At 50.0% G+C, this 14,818-nt stretch overlaps 1 protein-coding gene across 11 annotated transcripts in view; it reads left to right on the top strand.

The window, feature by feature from the left end:
- The window catches only part of EXD3 (exonuclease 3'-5' domain containing 3), a 248,383-nt gene that overhangs the window by 105,692 nt on the left and 127,873 nt on the right, over positions 1-14,818 (top strand). For all 11 annotated transcript variants that reach the window (XR_005955746.1, XR_005955745.1, XM_041474913.1 and 8 more), the window contains 5 exons: positions 9,360-9,526; positions 11,019-11,157; positions 11,497-11,710; positions 12,682-12,791; positions 13,898-14,093. Coding sequence is in view for 9 of the 11 variants with exons in the window: in XM_041474913.1 (XP_041330847.1) it covers positions 9,360-9,526; positions 11,019-11,157; positions 11,497-11,710; positions 12,682-12,791; positions 13,898-14,093 (826 nt within the window). In the remaining 2 variants the exon portion in view is untranslated. The remainder of the gene's footprint in view (positions 1-9,359; positions 9,527-11,018; positions 11,158-11,496; positions 11,711-12,681; positions 12,792-13,897; positions 14,094-14,818) is intronic.

Raw genomic sequence — 14,818 nt, 5'->3', positions numbered from 1 at the left:
TTCAGGTACCAAAAGGCCACAACAAGGTCTCCCCGGAGCCCTCTCTTCTCCCAGCTGAACAACCCCAGCTCCTGTTTGTATTCCACAGAGCAAAAATGAGGACAGGCTCACTTCAAACAGGCAAATCCTCATGTTCCTTTTGCTCCAGGACCAAGGGAGACCTGTCAAGAGCCCTGACACTGGCCTGTGCAGCCAAATAGGGAAAGGCAGGGGGGAAGATGGGACATGGAGCTTGCCTGCTTCCCAGGGTAGTACAGAAGGAGAGGATGGATTCACTGATAAAAACCAAAGCAGACAAGGGCTCTGCATGTACTCTGTTTGCAGGTGGGAGCCAGTTCTTACCTGCAGCTCCATGGCAGGAGCCCCGCAATTCCCTCACCCCACGGGAGCTGCTGTGAGCTGGGGCTGTGCAGGTGTGGGGGCTCTGTTTGCCCAGTGTCACTAAGTTTTCAGCCTTCACACACACACAGACCCTCTCTGCCCTTCTTACCCAGCCAGCAGTAAAACAATCCAGCCATTCAATAATCATCCAGATTATTTAAACCCTCTGTAATCGATCGGTCCCTGTCTGAGTGCTCACTGATAGATATTGGCTTCTAAAGCCTGTGCAGATCAGCTGCCTTGCACACAGATAATCAGGCTGCTGGCAATTGATAGTTTGGCTGTATTCTACTTTTAGGCAAGATTAGTTCCCCAGTTCCCTGCCAAGAAGAGAACCACATAAACAGAGGATTGTTTAGAAACAAAAAAGTTCCTCTTGACGGAGAAGTCATGTAAATGGGAAGAAACAGGAAACTAATCTTCCCTTGTTCACTCTGAAAGAATGCATATCTCTGAGGAATGTTGTAATTATGGATTTAGGAAATCAGTCCAATTTGCCAGGGTGTGAATTTCAGAGTTCATTCAGTCAACCCTCTCAAGCATTTCTCCTTCAGAACAAAAACCACCAGGAGCTAAAGTGTAGCAAAAGAGATTAAAGTAGAGAAAAATCGACTGCCAAGCTGTGCTTTTGGGAAAGATCTTGCACAGATACTGATTATTGCTTTGGCTTTGAGCCAGGGAGGTTTGGGCATGGCAAAATAAAAATCAGTGGTAACCTATGTTTGTCCCGTGGGCATCTCTTTTCCATACACTAATGATGGGGAGAGTTTGTGATCCTGAGCAACTATTTCCATTGTCAGGATTTTTGCTTATTTACTTTGAACGCTTTCCTAAATAGAAAAGAGGAGACTTTTTTCCTAAATAGAGCCTACGGATTCTCATGATGTATGCGACTGGGTGTGGGAACACTTACTGGAGTTATTGGTGGGTTAAGTGCACACTGGTTTAGCTCGTTAGGGTTAATGCCAGGGCTCCAAACCAACCGAGAAGTGTTGGAGTGACCTTGGCTCATGCACATCCCAACAAGCAGATGAGTGAACTCCGTGTTTTTTGAAAATACCCCATGAGTTCAGATCCCATCAGAAGCACAGAGACAGTGGTTTCATTCCTTCACACCCCTGCAGCTCTGGCAGCCCTGCAGTGACGTGGAACTGCAGGCCCTGCTCCTGTCCCCACGGTGGGCCTGGCTCTGGCAGCACATGGAATTCCTCACTCTGTGGAATTCCTGCAGACAGATCCTGTAGCACAAGTCGATGTCACACGCTGCTGCTAAGCTGGAATTTGGAATGCTCAGATTGGATATGCACCCTTCAGGCAGCCCCAGAGCTTAGCAGAGAGCTGTATTTTCCTTGTGCAAGCTTCCGTGCTCCGGGATACAAACCAGAGTAGAGTTCTGGGATGGTGACTTCTGTAGAACATTTATGGAAGTGCCTAGATTGTAAAAACCTTCTGAGGCTGGAAAGCCCAGAGAAACAATGTTTGGTGACAGGAGGCTCGGGCTCAGTGAGGCTCAGCAGCAGTGCAGGTCACCCAGCACAGGATGGGAGCCTCCACTTCCTTAAACTGGAGAGCAGGATTTGCTATTGGTCCCATGACACTTCATTCATATGTGTGTGTGTGACACAGTGACAAAAGGCGGGGAGATAAATGCTACTTCAAAATACACTGGGAAGATAAGGGTTGCCGGTTTGTCTTCAATGCACTGTGTCACTGGGTTTAGACAAAGCATCTACTGTGATAAGTAACACAGTACTCTGCTCTGAAAGAGTTTGGCCAATTTCCCCATCCTCATTCATCTTCAGTCTTGCCAAGTGCTGGAGTGCTCCCAGAAAATATCTCCAGCCTGCCATCGTGGGACCGAGGTGTGAGAAATCTGGAAGCATATCAAAAATCTGTGGCTTCTGTATTCAGACCAAGTCCTTGGTCCTTTGCTGATCCCTAGGATGAATAATATTCAACAGCTCTGGGGCCAGGGTTAGGTTGGAATTCAGAAGGTGCCTCTGCAGTGGTTGTGAGAAAGAGATTTCAGGAGGAAGCACAGACCCTCAGAACAAGTTCACACAGAAGAGACGGAAAAAAGAAATTATATCTTAAAAAGCAAGTAGGGTAAAGTTACCTTAGTCTATTTGCTATATAATTGTATTTTGGGGGCTTTATGGATGTCATACTGTTACTTTTCTCTTCAAACAAAGGTTATTTTAATGGGGTTAGTTGGACACTACAGCTGTGCCATTCCCTGACCAGCTAAGTGGAGGGGATAACAAGTATTGCAGGTGAGTTGTGATTTTGTGTATCAGCATACCTGGAGTTGTGGGATGTAATTGAAGAAAATGAGTTAATTGTGGGCTAAAAGAAGAGGTTATGACCTGGGAAAGTCCCCACAGTGTCAGGCTATGCTGACACTGCTGAACAAGACCAGGAATTGATCAGTGGCCCCAAAGACAAGTGGCACTGCTGACTGGTCCCAGCACAGCCTTAGGCTGCCTTCCTCTGGGGATCTGTCTGAAATCTGCAGTGACAGGAGCAATGGGACAAGATCCCTTCCCTGAATCCTTCTGCGCAGCAGCAGTGGCCAAATGGGCAGCAAGGGCTGATTTTCTAGGACAGCATTTTCAGTCAGTGGGGAGTGGGATCCAGAACCAGGATGAGCTTTGCTATCTCACAGATGTACCATGGTGCCCTCTTTATCCAGAAGCCTGTCCTGAAGTGTCTGGGGGATTTTGTGCCAGATGGTTCTTTGGGCACATGGGAGCAAGGTCCCTGTACAGAATTGCACCTTCCTTCTTAAACCTGAAATATATATTGGGGAGTTTTTGGTTGGATATCAGGAAAAGGTTCTTCCCCCTTCAGAGGGTGCTGGCACTGCCCAGGCTCCCCAGGGAATGGGCACGGCCCCGAGGCTGCCAGAGCTCCAGGAGCCTTTGGACAGCGCTGCCAGGGATGCCCAGGGTGGGCTTGTTAGGGTGTCTGTGTGGTTCTTGTGGGTCCCCCCCAGCTCAGGACATTCCATGGTCCTCCATTTCTGTTTGGGGTTGTGCTTTGTCCAGCCAAGAAACATTACTAGCCACTACTGAAGCTACTGAAGTGAAATCTGGGAATGATCATGCCAGATTCACTTCAGTGAAACATCCTGTTTGGAGCCTTTCATCTCTGTGGAGGGAAGAGTCCATGCCCTCCACAGTGCTGTGGAGCTGCTGCCAGCAGCAGGTTCATCTGTTCTGTGGCTCTGTGAGCTGCGTGAAGGCCCGTGGAGGATGTCCAACAATGTGCTGAAGGAAATGGTCTCAACCTCTTGCTCATGCTTTTTTGAAAATACTCTCTCTCCAGATCTGCCTCTGAAAGCTGCATTGGTTCATTTCTTCTGCTCTGTACCTGCTCACATCTGTGGCAGCCAAAGCAGATTTTGGAGACATGATGACTTCATCTGTTGAAAATTAATTACTTCCCTCCAGGGCTGCCTGACAAAAATTTGGAAGGGATCCCAGTACAGGAAATGTATTTGGATCTCTGTGTAGTATTGCTGAGTATGATCAGGACCATCCTGTATTCTGGGTAAATGAGATCTTGGGTGTTCTTTGCCCGGGAGGTGCTTGGGACTTGAAAGCAGCAGTTGCTGCAAGAAGTTGCCCGTCTGTGTGGAGAGAAGCCTGGGGAATGCAGGGCACTGCTAATCACACAATCAGAGCCTCATTTCAGTTTGAAATTAGCTCTTCTCTGAGAGCTCATCTCTGCCCTCCTGCTCCGAGCAGGGCCAGCTTTGTGGGACAAGGTGTTGCCATGCCCTGCCTGGTTCCACTGCCCCACTGGGCCTGTTGCAGTGCTTAGCCACTCTCACTGTCCCATTTTTTTACTTTTCAGCCTGGCTGGGATTTCTGTGAGGATCTGACTCCATCTTGTCTATGGTCCCTCCTAATAAAACTGAAGAGGGGATTATATTCCCCTACATGCAGCCAGGACTTCCCCATGCTGAACAAGCCCTGCTCCCTCAGCCTCCCCATGTGCTCCAACCCAGTGACCATGTCAAAGAGTTCCAGCAGGGTTTGAGTTGGAAGGGACCTTTAAAGCCCCTGTGGGGGTGAGCTTTCCCAGAGAAGCTGGGTGGTGTGACTCTTCGGGCTGCCACTTGGCCGTGGTTGTGTGAGGCACACAGGAACATGGAGCAGATGCATCCTGTCACACAATATTGTTCAGCTGCTCACCAGAAACCAGCAGCTTCCTCCAGGTTGCCCAGAACAATCAGCTCCCTGTGAGGAGTCCCAGTACAGAGGCAAGCTGACTTTAAGAGTTGCCTTTGCCTTGATCCCTGCCAGTGATATCCTAAGTTAGACTCCTCTGAATTGCCTTTGGAAGAGGCACCGGGGGGCCCGGAAGCCGAGTGTCCGGATTGTCAGAGCAGGAGCGAGGTGATGTGAACGCGCCCCGGGGAGCCGAGCGTGCCCGGGGAGCCGCGGTGCCGAGGCTTTGTGCAGGAGGATCAGGCCCCTTCCCCGCCATTGATGTGGTAATGGCTGCCGCGCTCGGGAGTGCGGCTCCGGCAGGGACGCGCTGATCGCTGTCGGAAAGCCGGGCTGCGGGGCTCTCCATGGAGCTCTTCTGCAGTCCATAAATTAGTGCCCAGTGCCTGTGAGCGAGAGAGCGGCTCAAATGATGAGAAAGCAGCGTGTTCTCGGGGCGTTCTCGGCGTGTTCTCGGCGTGTTCTCAGGCTCTGCCTGTGGGTGGTGGCCGTGGCCAAGTGACCTGCTGTTTTCACAGAAAACTTGCTCAGGATGAACTGGAGGGAAAGTTGGCCTCTTTTATCCAAGGGAGAGGATTTCCCCCCTCTACCCTGCCCTCCACACGTGGAGCACCGTGTCCAGATCTGGGGTCTTCAGCACCACAGCAGCACTGAGCAGTTGGAGAGTCCAGAGGAGGCCACAGAGTTGGTCTGGAGCCCCTCTGCTCTGAAGCCAGGCTGGTTGAGCTGGGGGTGTCCAGCCCGAGGCAGAGAAGCTCCATGGAGACCTTATTGTGGCCTGTTGAGACTTGAAGGGGGTTTATGGGGAAGAGGGAGAGGGACTTTACATGGGTAGACAGTGACAAGACAAGGGGAAATGGCCTTAGGAGGCCAGGATTAGACATTAGGGAGAAGTCCTTCCCTGTGAGGGTGGTGAGGCCCTGGCACAGGGTGCCCAGAGCAGCTGTGGCTGCCCTTGGATCCCTGGAAGTATCCAAGGCTAGGTTGGATGGGGCTTGGAGTAACCTGGGATAGTGGAAAGTGTCCCTGCCCATGGCAGGGGGGTTGGAACTGGATGGGCTTTAAGATCCCTTCCAACCCAAACCATTCTGGGATTCCAGGATCTCTGTAGGCTCTCCAGAAGACAGGATCCCCCTCCCCTTAGGGAACAGGCTGTGGCCCTGGTCTGAGCTGGTTCTGAGGGTCCCAGCTCCACCCTTATGCTTCAAGGAGTTCCTTTCAGTGACATCTGATGGTGACACTGCAGCATCTCTCCATGCAGCACAAATGATGTGATGCATGCACAAACTTTGAAAAAGAAACCTTGAGCACAAATACAATAAAGTTGCAGGGACATGTTCAGGGAATGTTTAAGCACAGGTGTCTGTACCTGCCACACCACAGGGAACTCAGCAGTCAGTGCCCTCCACTGCTGACAGGGGTTTGTCCTTTTCAAGCCTTGCTTTCTTTTTCCCCTTTTAAAATTGCTGATTCTGAAATATTCTCCTTGACATTTTCTCTACACTAGCAGGAGGGGGTTTTGTTGATTCTGGAAGCACTTGAAAACAGGGGAAATTGGCCAAGACATTCAAAAGTTAAATTAAAATCTGACTCTGCAAATAGCCAATGTCAGTGGTGTGAATAACGTCCCTCTTTGGGAAAAGATGTTGAGGCAAAGGGCAGAATTGGCTGGGACTGAAATGCAGCTTAACACATACAGATAAAACTGATCTAGGGTTAGATAGAGTGATTTCTAAGGGAGATATTGGATATTTGGTTTCAAAATTATTGGTGCCAATTGAGAAATGGTTGATGGGTTAAGGTCAGGACATTGCTGAGCTTGCCCTGTGTGGTTGGTGTGAGCTTTGTGAAGCCTTGGCGGTGAGAACAGGATTTACGGGTAGGAAATCTGCAGCCATCACTGTGGAAAGCTTTAATCATGGGTTATTGTTGGTGTCAGGGGTTTCTGTGTGCTCCTATGGATTAAAGAATGTATGATATGTCTAGAATTCCAAGAGGGATGTAAACAAGCCTCATACTCTATAGAATCTTTTCCTGCTCGGAGGTGTTGCTGATGTTGATCAGAACACCCGTGCCAGTTTCCTCTTGAGAAGTGTTCATTTACTGACAGCAAAGCACATGAAATGTCATCCCTGGTGAAACATTGCTCTCTGCATCTGTGCCCGCATCTCTGGGGCCAAAGTTTCCACATTCTTGCCTCTTGCAGAGCTGTTGCGGTGGAAGCCTTTCCCCTTTAGAGCAATGTTGGGGTTTTTTCTTTTTTTTCAGTAAAAAGACAAACAAAGCTATTTTCTGTTTCAGAATGCAAGATGGGATATCTCTGGAGAGATTAACCTTCTTTACAGAGTTGTTTTTTGTGGTTGAAAGAAGAAATCTTTTATCATTAAAATAATATTTAAAAAATCTGCACCTCATTATTTCCAGAAATAAAGCTGCCACATTGAGATTTATTAAAAATTGACTCAGGGTGAACTGAAGAGAGCTCCTACACCAAAGAGTTTGTGTTTTAGAAAAAAGACAGGAAGACAATAGGATGGACACAGGGGGAGTAAGAAGAGGGAGTTGCTCTGCAATGTTAGTAAGAAAATATGTTCTTTTTGGGAAGGACTCTGAGAAGTGGCTTGGCAGATGTGCAGGAGGGTTTAACTGAGCCCCTCTTCACGTGTTCAGTGCTTGGCTGAGCTCAATCACAGAAGGCAAAGTGGGGAGAGAGGCACAAAGGTCAGGACTGGCATGGCCAGGGGAAATGTAGAGGGCAAGAAGCATGAGCACGAGAATGTGTCCTGTCCTTTTCCTGCCCTGCCCCTTCCCTCCTGTACCTGAGCCCCTGGGAGCTGCTGGACCCCTGTCCTGTTCCCCCTGGCTCCTGCTGTGCCCCAAGCCCCTTGGGAACAGCAGTAAAACTGTGCCCCCACATATCCATGAGAAGAGCTGTGGTTTGGCATTTGGCAGAGTCTCCGGGGTGCAGACAGAGTGCTGAGGCAGCAGTTTTTGTGAGCAGGCTGCTGCTACTTGGGGTGCCAGATCCCTCCAAGCTGTTCTGAGCCTCTGCCCCCTTCTGCACCTCTGGGTGGGGGTCAATCTTTTTTTCTCCTCGGCTTTCTGTTTCCCTTCCTTTTTACCTTGGGGCCATCAACAGATTTGTTTCCTGATCTCAGTGTCTGCTTTGAAGACAAATTCTCACCTTTTAGTTACTGAAGGAATGTGAGGAATGAGGCCCCACGGCCACGGCCTCCCACCCAGCTGGGAGCTGTTCCGACACGCTGGGCAGAGGGAGCAAGGTGCTGCCCTCCCTGGGAACAGGCTCGGGCCCTTGAGCAGTGCGGGTGGGCAGCGCAGGGCAGATGGCAGCAGCGTGGGCAGGGTGGGGATGGACTTCCAGTGCAGATCTGAGCATTTCACCCCTCTCAATTCTTGTTTGTAGTGCCAGTCCTAGAGCTACAGGTCCTGGGCCACCATATAGGGTTTCAGCTTGTTTTAGCAGTTTTCTTGACAATATTAACTTCAAGGGCAGATCCATGACTAGGTCAGAGAGTAGAAGTTGTTACGAGGCTGTGGGGGCTCCGGGATGTTTGCAGCACATGTGGGCTGGGGGGGAAGCTCCCACCCCATGCAGCTGGTGTGACCTTCGGTGTTACTGTGTTTGTATTTCCTCTTACACCTGCACCTCTCAGAGGTGGACAAGGCAGAAGAGCTCTGGTGCATCCAGCTGTCTTCAACTGTCACTGCCCCTTGCAAGTGGCTGCTGACCTCTGCCATGATGGGCACTGTGCCATGCTCCGGCCAGAGCTGGGGTTTGGGTTTGAACCACAGGCAGGGTGAGTTTGTGCTGGTGTCCCCAGGCTCTGCAGTGGGCCAAGGCACTTCCCTTCCTTCAGGGAACAGCTGGGAGCAGGGAATGTCCTAAAGTGCCCTCCCTGTTTGCAGGTGTGAACATAGGGAGTGACACAGTGACACCTCAGAGTGCATTTGTCCCAAAGCAATGATCCACTTCTCACCTTCACAGGGGCCTTGAACAGACAGAGAGAAGAACTCCTTTATGCAATCATTGTTCACCCCAGCTGGATGTGGGACTCACACAGCACATTTCATCCAGCTGAATTCCAGTGCAGCGTGACACCACTGCCAGCCTGGGCTCCACCCATGGCTGTGCCTGCTGCCAGGGGTCCCGGACCCCCCATCTCACAGCACTGGGGGCAGGAGGCTTGGGGGTGATGTCAGCCTTTTCCTGGCTCTGAACACCACTCAGGAAAGCTTTGCTGATGTGCCCTCCCTGCCCTACGGATGACTGGCAATCTCATCCATAGTCACCTATGGATGACTGGCAACTGCAACGATCCGTGCAAATACTTCCAAGGATGGAGCAGACTCCACACCACTGTCTGCCCTGGAGAGACAGGGAATGTCTATCCTAAGAAAGCCGTCCCGAGAAGATGCTCTGGGACAGCAGGTCTAAAGCCCCTCTGCTCTGGAGACAGTCTGGGAGAGCTGGGGTGCTCACCTGGAGAAGGCTCCAAGGAGACCTTTCAGTACTTAAAGGGGGCCAATAAAAAAGATAGGGACGGAGTTTTTAGCAGGACCTGTTGCAACAGAAGTTGAGCTGACAGTTTTGAATTAAAACAGGGGAGATTCAGACTAGATATAAGGAATAAGGTTTTTACAACGAGGGTGCCTCCTAGGAGTAGGGGAAACCCCCATGATGGAAGCTGCACTGACAGTCTGCTTTCCCCCCTGCCCTTGCAGAGCACAGTTGGAGAGAACCGGTGGCTCCAAGGACACCTGGTGCAGTCGCTGCTCCGTCACTGCGACGCGCGTGGGGCGGCGCGGTGGGCGCAGCACTGCCAGGTGCCTCCCGAGATGCTGCCTCAGGCTGTGGCTGAGGAGCTTCAGAAGCTGCACATCCAGGACAGGTAAATCTCCTGTTTGGTGCCTTTTCCATGCAGATTGCTTGTCATACAAACACTGTATATTTGCTTAAAATTGTCTGCTGTGATGTGTCCATGGGGACAGAAGTTTGCAAAGACTTCCCCCATATACTTGAATCCCATTGTGGCCCTGCATATACTGCATTTGTTTGTCATAATCCTGGAAATGTCTGTGAAAGGGGCATTTTAAACTCATCCTGAGTACACAGAAGCTCTGTGAAATTGCTTCGTGCTGCTGCAGGTTCTTACACTTCCTCTGCCAGATCAACAATGCAAATATTCATCTATTTTACTGAGGTGATTGCAGATCTGTCAAAGTTTTACTGATTATTATTTTTTAATGCTGATGATTTTGGGAAGGTCTCACAGATGGCCTTGAACAGTTCATGTTCAGGGATCCTAGTTTTGCGGATCTGCTCTTTCTTCTCGTGCAGATCTGCACTTGTTCAAGCACTGTGTCACCTCAGGAAATACAACACAGATGTAATCACCATCAAAACACTTCTCCAGAGGGTCCAAGGCTTTTTTGGAGCACAGGAAACTCTTGTCGGTCTTGGACATGCTACTGCCTTGCTCCAAAGCACTGCCAGAGCTGCCCTCCTCCTCCTCCTCCCTCCTGAAGCCACACAAGCTGCCAGTTGGGAGCCAGGAGGTTTTTCCATGAGGGATAAGCCCTCAAAACACAAAGGGGTGATTACAGGTGTGTGGCTGAGCCACAGCCTGTGCATCCAGAGATAAAACCCATCACTACATCTCTGTGCTGTGGGAATCCTGTGCTGTGGAGGGAAGGCAGGTGAGGGTGTGCTTTGCCCTGTGTGAGGAGCTGGGATGGATGAATAAGCCCCTTTGTACTGCAGTTTACTCATCCAGTCATGATACCAGCTGTGGTAGCTGCTATAAAGTCAGCAGAGCCATGAAACCCCATAAAACAGTCTGGCTGCCCTGTCTGTTGAGTAACACAGCCACAGGTTCCCAGAGGGAGTTCACACTGCACACAACAAGGTGGCACCAGCATATAAATGACATCATCTGTCTCTGGTCACACCACACAGGGCTCCTGAGCTTTGCAGGTGAGACTATTCCTGGAGACCTGAGGCTGCACACCTTCATTAAATATTTTACACAAATATTGACTTCCCCATGCACACAAACCCACAGGTAAGAGTGTTTGTGCAGGGAGAGCTGCTCTGCTGCAAAATTGGGCACACAGCCTCCCAAACATAAGGTTACTATTAGTTTCCCAAATCATGAACCATTTCAAGTCTCTATGGGAAAGAGACTATCCAGAAATGTGTGATCTCTCCAAGGGAGCTGGATCTTTTTGATTAGTTTCTTTTCTCTGAGAAAAAGCTGAGTGTCATGGGGAAAGAGAGGATCAGGGTGAATTAAGGGTGGTAAAACTTAACCCTCTTGCTCAAATCCAGGATTTCCTCCTGGCTTTCAATGGCTTCAAACTGTTGCATCTGATTCTGTGTAGGGTAGAAGAGGTCACAAAAGCAGATAATTGTGAGGCCAGTAAGAAGAAGGACTATTACCAGCTTCCTATTCCACGGGAAAATATTCACTTTCTGCAGACATGGGAGGAGACGCGGCAGTGCTGGGAGAAGGTGCTGCAGGTGAGCGTTACCTGGGATTGGCCTGGCAGGGTCAGGGAACTGGAACTCCATGTCAGGCTGAGACACAGAGTTGGATGTGGCCACTGCCATCCACTGCCTACCTCTCCAAGCCAAGAGCAGCTGCTCCTTTGGGCTGGTCTGATTTGGGAAAGATGTTAGGAATTGTGTCAGGGAAGTTTCCCATGGGTGATGCAGGTGCTATGAGAGTTCCCTGTGTCTGTGGCAGTTTGCACAAAAAGCTGCAAGTGCTGTGGAGGAAATGCTCATGTCCTGGACAGATTCTCCAGGCTCCTCTCAAGAACAGGCAGGCTCTGGGTGCAGAAAGTGTCTGTGTTGCAGCCTGGGCAGGTCGTTGGTGTGGACATGGAGTGGAAGCCTTCCTTTGGCATGGTGGGGAAGCCCCGCGTCGCCCTTCTGCAACTTGCACTGAAGGATGAGGTGTTCCTGTTGGACCTGCCACGGCTCCTTGAGCAAGCTGAGGCTGAGGGGGAAAAGGAGAAGCTTCCCCATTTCATCCAGATGCTCTATTCAGATGCAGCCATCACTAAACTAGGTAACCCCCCTCTCTCTTCCCCACTTCGGGACTTCACACAGACTGTTTTGGTATTTTTGTCATTCCTAGATCCTCTTGGTATTGTCATTCCATAAATCCACTTGCCATGGAACCAGCTTTTGTAGCCCTGAGTGTTCAGGCACTGCCAGGCCAGGAAACAGTGACTAGTGTAACTGGGACTGATAGAAATATAGGATTAGAGAACCACAGAAAATCCTGAGCTGGAAGTGACCCACCAGGATCACCCAGCCCAGCCCCTGCCCTGCCCAGACCCCCCAACAAGCCCACCCTGGGCATCCCTGGCAGCGCTGTCCAAAGGCTCCTGGAGCTCTGGCAGCCTCGGGGCCGTGCCCATTCCCTGGGGAGCCTGGGCAGTGCCAGCACCCTCTGGGGGAAGAACCTTGCCCTGAGCTCCAGCCTGACTCTCCCCTGACACAGGTCCATGCCATTATATCTCCCCATTTCAGGTCAGATCCAGGACTCCTGATATAACTTGCACTCTCAGACTTGGGATTGTTCTAGGTCTGTACAGATCCCCAACTAACACCCAGTCTTCAATGTTCAGGTAATTCTGGTGGGCAGAGCTGTCTGGGTGTTCTGTCCCTGTCCCAGAGCTGCTGTGCTGGACACCAGAGATCTCTGAATTACCATACTTGGTTTTTGGAGGCTTTTATCAGGAACTGCTAAACCTGGGTTTCAAAGGCAAATTCATAAGTGCCTTTCCCAGATTTTAAGTAAGTTGATCTTAAACTCAGAATTTTTCATGCACCTCTCTTTTCCCTTGATCTGCAGGAGTGTCTCTTGGGAACAGAAGAGACAGGACCCAGTCTTGTTCCCTGTTTGAACAGTCTTCCCACCAATGCTTATAAATATTTTGTCAGTGTTTTGACTCTGAAGGAGAAGAAGCTGCAGTACATTAAGCGTGATTTGAGCTTTCCTACCTGTGTGATTTGGGCTTTTTTTGTCTCCAGGTTATGGGATGTCTGGAGATCTCAGCAGCCTTGCAGCCACATGTTCTGCTTTAAAAGACACAGAGAAGCAAATGCAAGGTGTGGTGGATCTTCTTGCAGTGGACAAACAAGTAAGGATAAACACATGGAGATGTGGGAAATGGTGTCTCCTGCATGTGCTGGTGGGTAATTGTCCTGAATCCACAGCACTGTCTGTTTGCATCCTGGATTGGCAGGGAGATGGCTGCATGAGTAAAGAGACCATTTCCTCCAGATGGTTTGAGGTGTTGGGATTCTGTAAAGGAAGATAGAAGTATTTTGTTTTCATCAACTAAAATGTTAAAGCTTGTGATACTGACAGCTTTTTCATAGTCTTAATAAAAGCTGTGAAAAGCTCTTGGAGACCCAGCTCCATTCAACCAGGACAAGGTTTCTCAGCACAAGTTATACTTAGGAAGAGGAAGTTCTTGTACAAATTCTGCTACTCCAAGGCCATGCATTATTGAAGCAGATATGGTGGAGTTAATGATTTGTACAGAACTCTGATGTTCCTAGGAGGGTTGCTGGTAGGTGCAGCACAGGAATTACTGGTCAGCTGAAGCACATCTGTCCCTGAATTTGCACAGAGGAGCTTTCAGCAATCTGCAAAAATGTTCAGCACAACCATTTTAATGGGTAAAATGTACAGAGTGTTTTTGAGGCTGTGGGTTGAGGTGAAGCAGATCTTTGGGATTGATAGCTTAACCTGGGAAGTGCTGTAGGGGCTGACATAGCTGCCAACAGCCATTGCCTCAGTTTAGGCTGAGAAATGGCAGCTGCAGAGGGGGCTGCTGCCCAGAGTGTCACAGGAATGCCTTTTCCCACTGGAGCTAGGAGGAGGAAGGTGCTGAACTGCCACTGCTGGTCCTTTATTGCATCGATGCCCAGCAGCCTACAGCATGGTGAGCACCCTGCAGACCCCTAAGGAGCCTCATCCCAGCCCTGCTGTACAAGAATGCCCTTTTTTCCCTTCCTTGTCTATGGAAGAGATTTCTCTCCAGCAAGTGTGTCTGTTAAAGAAATAACCCAACGCCATGTTTATCTCGTGCCATCCCAGCTCTTGGCTGAGGGCTGGGGTTCAACATGCCAGGCACGAGATGGATGTGATAGGGTTGTGCCTGGCCCCACCAGCTGGAACAGGAGGTGGTTTGGGAGCTGCTTCATAACCAGGTGGTTTCTGTCTTTTTGTTTCCATCAGCTGCAGTGGGGGAAGGACAGCCGGAAGGTCGATGGACTGTCCCCGGAGCACAGGCACGAGGAGAGAGGGGTCAGGCAGCCAGAGAAGGGACTCAGTCTCCTGGTGCAGCATGTGCTGGGGAAGCCTCTGGATAAAACAGAGCAGCTGTCAAACTGGGAGAAGCGGCCGCTCCGGGAGGAGCAGATCCTCTATGCAGGTCTGGCCCTGGCTGGGTACTGCAGGTGCCCAGGCCAGGCTGTATTTGGCTGTTCTGTCCCCAGGAAAGTCATTAAGTAGCAGAGGAAGAAAATGGCTTTGCAGATTAGTTCCTGTTCAAAGGAGTCAGCACATGGTTTGTTTGTCCTTTTGAGGACATGACTTTAATGGTTGAAGTTTAAACTGTCCAGTGATTCATTATTTCCCTTATGAAGGAATTCCTGTGCTTTGCAGATTTTGTCTGATGAAACATCACCTCAGTGGAAACTCCTCTCAGTAACTGAAAGGAGGAAAGTCCACTTCCTTCTGCCTCATTTCACAGCCTTCCTGGGAAACAAATGCTGTATTCATTTGTCACAGTGAAGTGCTTGTTATAGCCGGGTTTGAAATGGGCAGGTATGGTGTCAGAAACTGCAGCACAGACTCAGGGCTGTGGAGGGACCTGTAGAGTTTATTGCTGATTACCCCAGAGTCAGAAGTCTGGGTCTAAATCTTCTCCTCGTGCATCAAAGGACAGTCTGCTGATGCAAACCAGCCCTTTGTTAAATTCGACTATCCTTGAAGCTGACACGGTTCTCACAAAAGTTAATCACTGGGACTTGTCAGACTGGCTGGGAGAGTTCTCCCATTGCCGTTGCAGGGAGCAGCAGCACACGGCAGTGAATGTGGGCAGGTGATTGCAAACAGCTCGGGCAGTACCTGCTCAGATGTTGTATCTCCTGGGGA

The sequence above is a fragment of the Pyrgilauda ruficollis genome, unplaced genomic scaffold (genome assembly GCF_017590135.1).
Source record: "Pyrgilauda ruficollis isolate IOZ18807 unplaced genomic scaffold, ASM1759013v1 scaffold34, whole genome shotgun sequence".
NCBI lineage: Eukaryota > Metazoa > Chordata > Aves > Passeriformes > Passeridae > Pyrgilauda > Pyrgilauda ruficollis.
The sequence above is the reverse complement of the archived record's forward strand: the minus strand, read 5'-3'. Positions and strand labels throughout refer to the sequence as shown.